At 43.6% G+C, this 9486-nt stretch overlaps 1 protein-coding gene across 3 annotated transcripts; it reads left to right on the forward strand.

Moving 5' to 3' along the window:
• Window positions 1-780: 780 nt before the first annotated feature.
• Window positions 781-9091, forward strand: LOC149814700 (trifunctional UDP-glucose 4,6-dehydratase/UDP-4-keto-6-deoxy-D-glucose 3,5-epimerase/UDP-4-keto-L-rhamnose-reductase RHM1-like). Of its 3 annotated transcripts, none has more exons than XM_089989281.1 (3): window positions 781-905; window positions 6228-7841; window positions 7956-8732. In XM_089989281.1, the coding sequence occupies exons 2-3, from the start codon at window positions 6240-6242 to the stop codon at window positions 8409-8411; spliced, it is 2058 nt and encodes a 685-aa protein (XP_089845407.1). In that variant the 5' UTR covers window positions 781-905; window positions 6228-6239; the 3' UTR covers window positions 8412-8732. The 3 variants fall into 3 exon arrangements, with proteins under 3 accessions (XP_089845407.1, XP_089845408.1, XP_089845406.1); XM_089989282.1 differs by lacking the exon at window positions 781-905 and adding an exon at window positions 8807-9091 and having other exon boundaries at window positions 5965-7841; window positions 7956-8072; XM_089989280.1 differs by lacking the exon at window positions 781-905 and having other exon boundaries at window positions 5965-7841.
• The last annotated feature ends 395 nt before the right edge of the window (window positions 9092-9486 follow it).

Genomic DNA, 9486 nt, shown 5'->3' on the forward strand with positions numbered 1-9486 from the left:
TTCCACATAGTTGGAAGCTTCTATTTCCCATAATCCAAAAGTTTGAAATCTTGACTTTCAATTACATTCTACCTTTGTGGATTTATAATGTGCTTAAAATTCATTACTTGCAACTTGCCATTACCATGCGTGTTCAAGCAAGAATAGGTTCAGTGCCGGTTAAAATCCCTCTCCGTGATGATTATTTCTTGTATATTATTCTTGTTAAATTAAATAATATTAAAACTATTCATGACCAAGGAAGCAAAACTTATCAAGAAAGTTTTTGGTTTCATATTCTTCATTTCTTGCAAGGTTTGGTTTCACACTCTTGCGGTTGTGCAATGTGCACTTTTTACGAAGCGCATTGTCATGGCAGTATTTCAAAGAATCATTTTCTCCTTTTTTCTTGAAATCCTGAAATTCCTAAATAAAAAACTGCTTTACGTAACGCCCTCAATAGGATGACTGGACAAGGTAGGCCCCTGGTATTTGGTGACATAAAAGGAACACTTGACGACCTTCTAATGTCAACTATGGTATTTAGGAGAATTACTATTTTATTATTGCTAACTAAAATGACAATAAATAGCATTTGTGTTACTAGTAATTACATTTTTTAAACCTTTAATTTTTGAGGAAGTGAATTTTTTTAAGACTTCTTTGACTAAATTTCCACGCAAGTCTCATGAGCAGTTACCACCAGGGACGCGTTAAACTTTGCATGACTCTCTCTCTCTCTCTCTCTAAGACCCTGCCTTCTATTTAGGAAATTCATGGTTACCTTCCCTCCTTACTGCTTTCTTGCACTAAAAGAAGGCTTTCTTCTTTCCAACCACCAGATCCAATATCGTTGATCTGCCTTTTCTCCCATCCTCCATCGGCGCCACTCGCATTCTCTTTGGCTCCTCTTGGATCTCATCTCGGTGAGTTCATCGCATCTCGGTGAAATACATGTTTGTTTGTATCTCTATTTCTGAATCTGTTTTTAATTTATGTTATTTTCCTTCATGGGTTTTTTACTCTTTTGGCCCAGATCTTGAGGACCCATTTTGTGCAATTTCTGTTCTTTTGAAAAAATTTGATCTTTTCGGGCTGCTGCTGCTGTTGCTATTGTGTTCTCCTTCTTTTCTCAGCATAATGACAGAAGTAACGTAGTTGGATTTCCTAGATTTGATCTATGTCGGGATGTGGTATTTCCATCTAGTTTCTTGTGGAGGACAATGCAATTCGATTTTGTTGATCTGCTTCAGTGAATGGTTATCATGTTTTATTCTTTCTAAGTTGCGTCCAGATTAGATCGGAGATATTATATTGTTGTGATGTCTTAAACTTACATTTTGTTATTTTGTGTGGTTTCCTGCATCAGTTTTTGCTGTTCTTTTTTTTTTTCTTTTATCTTTGTATAACATCTTTTTTTTCCCTTTTTCATTTTTTAAGATAGTTTCTTTAAATAAAAGTCTCCTGATGCAGTGGAGGGAGGTCGGCTGAGACCATCAGGTTTGCTGAAATGGTTGGCACTATCCTCCCGACTGTGCAACGTGCAATAACAAGTGGAAAGACAGCCACCCAAAACGTGGTGCCGTGATGCTGTCTGGTTTTCTTTATTTCAATGGAGCCTCAATTAAACAGTCGATGAAAACAATTGGAAAGAAGAACTAACAGTCGATGAAAACAATTGGAAAGAAGAACTAACAGGGCGTAAAAACAAACAACGCAAGCTAATGGAATAAACTAATGTCTGCCGGAAAAAAAAAACTGCTACTGTGATTTCAATGTTCTCTGTCCTTCACGAAACCCTAGGCAGGGTATTAATAATGCCTGGCTGAATCTGGGTCTCGGGTCTAGTCCTTGGACCCGAGACAACTTGTTGCCAATGCACCCATTGCTGCTGGTGGATTAGGGCGTTGGCACTGTGCAGTGTTGCTTCCAGCCTGATCACCTTGAATAGGTACGCAGGGCACCACATCCTTGCGCTGGGGCACCAGACTCGCAATCAGATCCATTGTTTGGGTCCGATCGTTCGTCCCATGGGTGTCCAGACCCATGGACCCGCTTGGGTCACTCAACTGGGCCCGGTCCTGCTCTGCATCATTCTCCCTTGGTTGAGAAGAAGTCGATTCAGACGACTTGTTGTCTCCACAATAAGCATATAGATCAGACACATGAAAGATAGGCGGAACATGTCAATCTTCAGGCAGTTCAAGGAGGTAAGACCGGTAAAATAGGCCCGCAAGCCAGGTAAACCCGGTCTCCTTAGTGGGAAGAAGAACTATATGACCCTTAAAGATAAATGTGTATGTGTTCCTACGACCATCATGGATGGTCTTACGATCAAACTACCAGGGATGTCTCAAAAGGATGTGACACACACTCATAGGGGCCACATCATACCACACTTCATCGTGGTAATGCTCTCTCATGGAGAACCGAACTAGACAACGCAGGGTGATAGGTACCTCGTTCCATTTCTTAAACCATGTCATCTTATAAGGTTGTGACAGTTTTTCCGTTTTTAGGTTCAAGGTGGACACGACACTCTTGGACACCATATTATCGCACACCCCAATATCAATGATAACATCACACGCGCGGCCCTCATAGTTGCACTGGGTTCTAAAAATATTATTCCGCAACTATTTTGTCGGGGCCGACTCTCGGGATGTGGTCAAAACATGATGGATGGTTAACAATTTTTTGATGTTGCTATCGAACTCTACGACTTTCATCTCGTCATCCCCTTCAACAAGCCACTCACCTTCGCTCTAACTATCGAACACTGACTCAACATTGCCCTCTGCGAGATGGGTGTTCTTGCTCACAGTGGGGCACTTGGACGTAACATGACCTAACTCATGACACCTAAAACAACTAATGGTAGACTCACTGGGCTTACCTTTGGATCTGGTGTGGTACGTGGGTCCGAATTGATCGGGCTTGCTAGGGTCGACTCAAGCGATGGACTTTGAGTCTTCTTTCCCAGAGGACCTCGCTCCCCTGGTTGGGAAACTCGACTTGGGTTGACTGGACTGATCACTATGAGATGTCCTATGTTCCAGCCTCCTTTTCAATATTTCCTCCACATTCATGGCATAACTGCTTGCCTGATCTAATGACTCGACTGTGATACAACGGAAGTCGTCAGAAATAGCAGGACATAGACCAGAAATATACCTCGTGACTTGCTGGCGGGCGGTCTCCTTGATCTGCACTCGTAGGGAAAGACGATGGAACTCAGCAGTGTACTCTGCCACAGTACTGGTGCCTTGACACAGGGTAAGGTACTCCTTGTAGGCCCTCTTAATGTGATCGGACGACACGAACTTAGACTGTATCAACCGCTGCATCTCCTCCCAAATCAGTACTCGTTCTAGTCCCTGCCGCTCCCTCGACCTCTGCAGCTCAACCCACCATGTCTACGCTAGGCCTCTCAATCGAGTAGAGGCTAGAGAGACACGACGGTGCTCAGCGACACCGTGGTAGTCGAAGAAGAATTGAACGACATAAGACCAGTCGAAGAACTGCTCCACATCGAACCAATTTGCGAACTCTGGAAGCTCCAGCTTCACCCCGTACGTAGAGGGGCGCTCTGGTGCTCTCTGCTGATGGGCCTCCACCATGCCTGCGGGGTACTCGTTCCAAAAAGTATCATCATCCCACACTACTTCATCATCGCGGTTCTGCTCACCTGGCTGCTAGTGCTGATGTACTCCAACGGCGTGTGGTAGGCGCTCAGGCTGCATCGATCACTGTTGAATCTGCCTCGGTCTGGCTTGCCTGTGGGTGGGAGCCATCCATGGCCAACGTTATGGCATCAGGATGACAGGAGGTCCAAAGTAAGGTGGATGGGTTTGCTGGGTCTCGGGCTCTAGGTGGGTATGAACGAGATAATATGGGTCTGGGTTATGGGTTGGATTGGGGTAGGGGCAGTGGATTAGGTTTGGTACGGGGTTCTGGATCGGGGACGGGTTAATGGGTTGGTTCTGGTTCGGGAATTAGGTCTAGTTGGTATAAGATTGGGTTGATTCGCTCGATTGGATATGGATCGGGTCTATTCCTAAACTACACGTCGGACCTAGATTTGGGTAGGCTGGATCAGGGATCGAGTTGTGGGGATAAAAGGCTTGGTTTGAACTCGATCCACGATCCATATGATTATGGGTCTGGTTTTGACCCGGCTCAAATTGAAATTGGAGCTCCGTCCGGGTCCGATATGGGCTTGGGTCGGCTGAGGATCTGAATTGGGGATCAAAATGAATAGGTTGGATCTGGTTCAGGGCGACCCGCGAACCAGACCCAACTGGATAGGTCGGGTACATGAGCTCTAGGCCTGGACCCGCTCCTTGGGACCCGGGTTGGAGGCCCGATATCACAAGCTCGGGTTCGGATCCACCCACAGGGTACCACCACCCCCTGCATGCGGAGGGCCTGCGACAACGCCCCCCACGCGCAAGCCCGGGGCAGTGGACCGGGTCGGTCCCTGCTCGGGCGGACGTGGCTGGGCCAGCAGCCGGGCCGAGCATCACGCTAGGACCTGGCGAGCCAAACCCAGGCTGCGGCACAGGTGCTGGGGCACGAGGCCAGGCCTGCGCACCCCAGCTAACACTAGGAGGCGCGGCCAGAGCCCCGTGCTTGTCCTGGTAGGCACTGAGGGGCTGGTTTGCAGCCGTACCCGAGTCTCTCGAGAGGGGAAGTACCAGGTTCAGGGCGGTGGTGCGACCATGAGGATTCGGTTGGCCGGATTTGTCTGCAGCGACAACTATTTGATTTTTCGCACCATCACCCACTTTCGCTCCTATTTTATGCATGGAGGCCATGCACGCTTCCCCGGACGACTCGATGGCCCCGAGCCGTTCGTCGATCCCGTCCACACGTCTCGACAAACCCGCGACCTCTTTGCTGATGCGCTGGAGATTTTCCTGAATCTGAGTTACTGCGTCAAGCACCCGCAACACTAGATCTTCAACGGTGGTTCCCTCCTTCTCTTTTCCTCTGGTAGGATCGTGCCTCGCCTCTTGAGCCATCCCACTGTCGAAGGAGGACGCTTGAGCTCTGATGCCACTTTGATGAAGTGGAGGGAGGTCGGCTGCGACAATCTGGTTTGCTGAAATGGTGGGCACTATCCTCCTGACTGTGCAACGTGCAATAATAAGTGGAAAGACAGCCACCCAAAACGTGGTGTTGTCTGGTTTTCTTTATTTCAATGGAGCCTCAATTAAACAGTCGATGAAAACAACTGGAAAGAAAAATTAACAAGGCGTAAAAACAAACAACGCAAGCCAATGGAATAAACGAATGCCAAAAAGAAACTGCCGAAAGAAAAAAAAAGAACTGCTGCTGCGATTTCAATGTTCTCTGTCCTTCATGAAATCCTAGGCAGGGTATTAATAATGCCTGGCTGGATCTGGGTCTCGGGTCCAATCCTTGGACCCGAGACAACTCGTTGCCGCTATACCTGTTGCTGCTGGTGGATCGGGGCGTTGGCACTGTGCAGTGTTGCTTCCAGCCTGAGCTTGCCTTGAATAGGTACGCAGGGCACCACGTCCTTGCGCTGGGGCACCAGACTCGCAATTGGATCCATTGTTTGGGTCCGATCGTTCGTCCCATGGGAGTCCAGACCCATGGACCCGCTCGGGTCACTCTGTGTAAACTGGGCCCGATCCTGCTGCATCATCTCCATAGTAACTTATCCATCATTTTTTCTTATTCAAAAGATTGTGACTTGGAGCTAAAATGGAAGAGAAATCACATTAGAAATCCTTCTAATTTGAAATTTTGCTTAGAGATTATGGTGGATCTTGCAACTATAGGGGAATTCATATACGGACATCTATTGTTTAACAAACTCCTGCATTTGTTTCAGTTGGAATTTAAATCAGTCATTTCTTCTTTTCCTTCTCTTTCAATCTAAGAAACCAATAATCTTAAGGTACTAGTTTTTTCTTTCTGCAATTCCTGCAATAGTCTACTAACATATCTTCACGGATCATGTTTTTGGCATGAAAAAGTAGTACTCTCAGTTTTAATATTTTCTTTCTGTTTCTTGGTGTTTCTGTATGCTGCTGCTGATATGATTCATCATCTTTGGTTTCTTAGGTTTTCATTCCCCTTATTGTTTCTAATTTTTGGCTCTTGAGTGATTCCTTATCTATTAGAAAAATAAATATATTGACTTGGTACTTTCAGATGTTTTTCTTTTTTAAAGTATTTGTCATTCAGTTGTCTGAGTTCCTTCTAAACCTATGCAGAAACAGTAAGAGATGTCAACAATTAGCCATCAATCTGCCCAGGCCGGCAGATACACTCCTAGGAACATCCTTATCACAGGGGCTGCAGGTTTTATAGCTTCTCATGTTTGCAACCGGTTTATCAGAAACTATCCCCAATACAAGATTGTGGTTCTTGATAAACTTGACTACTGTTCCAACCTTAAGAATCTCAATCCATCAAGATCCTCTCCCAACTTCAAGTTTGTTAAAGGAGATATTGGTAGTGCTGACCTTGTGAACTTCCTTCTGATCACTGAGGGAATTGACACCATAATGCACTTTGCAGCACAAACCCATGTAGACAATTCATTTGGTAACAGCTTTGAGTTCACAAAGAATAATATCTATGGAACTCATGTCCTCTTAGAAGCTTGTAAAGTGACTGGCCAGATCAGGAGGTTCATTCATGTGAGCACTGATGAAGTATATGGTGAAACTGATGAGCATGCTGTTGTTGGGAACCATGAGGCTTCCCAGCTCCTTCCAACAAATCCTTACTCTGCAACTAAGGCAGGGGCTGAAATGCTGGTCATGGCCTATGGTAGATCCTATGGTTTACCTGTTATAACCACAAGGGGAAATAATGTTTATGGCCCTAATCAGTTTCCAGAAAAACTTATTCCAAAGCTTATTCTTTTAGCAATGGCGAAGAAAGAGCTTCCCATTCATGGGGATGGCTCAAATGTTAGAAGTTACCTTTACTGTGAGGATGTGGCAGAGGCTTTTGAAGTTATTCTCCATAGAGGAGAAGTTGGCCATGTGTACAACATTGGAACCAAAAAGGAAAGGAGAGTGCTTGATGTTGCAAAAGATATTTGCAAGCTTTTCTCATTGGACCCAGATAGAACTATTCGTTTTGTTGAGAATAGACCATTTAATGATCAGAGGTACTTTTTGGATGATCAGAAATTGAAAAACTTGGGTTGGTCCGAGCGAACAACATGGGAAGAGGGCCTGAAGAAGACAATGAAGTGGTATATTTGCCACCCAGATTGGTGGGGTGATGTGTCAGGTGCATTGGTGCCACACCCAAGAATGCTGATGATGGCAGGAACTGAGAGGCAATTTGATAGGCCTGAAGATTACAATGTGCAGACCTCTCATGTTCCAAATAGTTCTCACCAGGATCGTATGGGCATTCTACTTTCCAAGAACAACAGCATTTCTCAAAAATCCCCATTAAAGTTCTTGATCTATGGCCGCACTGGATGGATAGGGGGCCTTCTTGGCAGTATATGTCAGAAACAGGGGATACCGTTTGAATATGGAAGAGGCAGATTAGAGGACAGGTCACAACTCATGGCAGATATTGTCAGTGTGAAGCCAACCCATGTTTTTAATGCTGCTGGTGTCACTGGTAGGCCAAATGTTGACTGGTGTGAATCACACAAGACTGAGACCATCCACACCAATGTTGTGGGTACTCTTACCTTGGCAGACGTGTGCAAAGAGCAAGGGCTGCTAATGATGAATTTTGCTACTGGATGCATATTTGAATACGATGCTAAACACCCAGAAGGATCAGGCATTGGATTCAGAGAAGAGGACAAGCCAAATTTCACTGGTTCTTTCTATTCAAAAACCAAAGCAATGGTAATTTAATGCTAGAGTCTGAGCCTTTTTGCACTGTCTTTTGTTATTCTTTTTGTATTGCTCTTCAAGTTTGAGTGATCTGTTTCTGACATTTTGATTTGGTGTGAAGCGCAGGTTGAAGAGCTTTTGAATGAATATGAAAATGTGTGCACTCTCAGAGTCCGAATGCCAATATCATCTGACCTTAGCAACCCTCGGAATTTTATTACAAAAATTACCCGTTACAACAAGGTGGTGAACATACTAAACAGCATGACCATCTTAGATGAACTTCTACCTATATCAATTGAGATGGCTAAAAGAAATCTGAGGGGCATATGGAACTTTACAAACCCAGGTGTAGTGAGCCATAATGAGATCCTGGAAATGTACAAGCACTTTATTGATCCAAGCTTCAAATGGGTAAACTTCACACTGGAAGAACAAGCCAAGATCATAGTTGCACCTCGAAGCAACAATGAGTTGGATTCTACCAAGTTGAAGAATGAGTTCCCAGAATTGCTCTCAATCAAGGAATCACTGATCAAATATGTATTTGAATCAAACTCAAAGATTCCTAATGGAGTCTAGGATTTTATATCAATTATGATCAGGCTGATAAACATTTATAGGTATAATAGCAAGTAGGGTCTGCATTGGAACCCAGTCATCATTGTTATCGTTAATATTTATTGCTTCTCATAGTCTCATTTCTGAATATCCTTCTGCTGTTACTTTGGTCCATCATGTCTGTTGTTTAGTTTGCTATTAAGGGGCATCTCTCTCCATCTCTCTAGGTAAATAGTTTTGTATTTCTTGTTTCATGAGGCTTGACTTGTTCTCAAGAACATTTTTATTCATTCATTATTGTACTCAAGGAGTGAGTTACTCCTATGGAATTTGCATTTTATATCTTTCTCTCAGTTAGTAATGATTACTTTGCCCCTCTTAGTTTTTCTGACAAATAATTTCTGCATTCAACTGAGGAGGGAGAATAATGCTTGCTACCATGCCAAAATATATGGAGAATTAATGATTACCATTGGATTAGTGATTGGATCTGCACAATCGCACTCATGTTATGCATGCCTAAAAAAGTGCTCTTTGGCTTTCTATTTGTTGGCAGAGAAAACCTTCATTCCTGTAGAACTGACATACACAATGTCATTAACTTTGACCTTAAAAGAATATTACCTGGCTTGGAATATCTATTGCTTGCCAATTGTTCACATTTCAAGATGTCACTTATTATAATTTTGTTTCCTTTCTGATTTTTTGTGGTGATTCAGGAAATTTATGTGCATATGCATGTGTAAATATGTTGGTTTTATTTTGGTGTCTGTATTAGTCCATGCACATGGTTATTTTTTAGAGGGAGTACACATACAATTTAGATATTGTTTAATAAAGTTAGACATCCATTTGGTGGTTGCATGTACAAAATATGTGCATGGAACCACTAAAAATATTGAAACACTAAATGATTTATGTTGTTTAATATGCAGGGTTTTAGCTTTTATTATATGTCATCATCATTATCATCAAAGTATTATCCCAACTACATGGAGTTAGCTTTATGAGTCTTGTTTTTTGCTCTACAATCATTTATACCTCCTCTTCTGGGGACCTTGCAAGTCTTCAATGTGGAGTCTTTCTGTTTTCTTAA

Source organism: Nuphar pumila, chromosome 15 (assembly GCF_984573655.1).
Source record: "Nuphar pumila chromosome 15, dmNupPumi1.hap1.1, whole genome shotgun sequence".
NCBI lineage: Eukaryota > Viridiplantae > Streptophyta > Magnoliopsida > Nymphaeales > Nymphaeaceae > Nuphar > Nuphar pumila.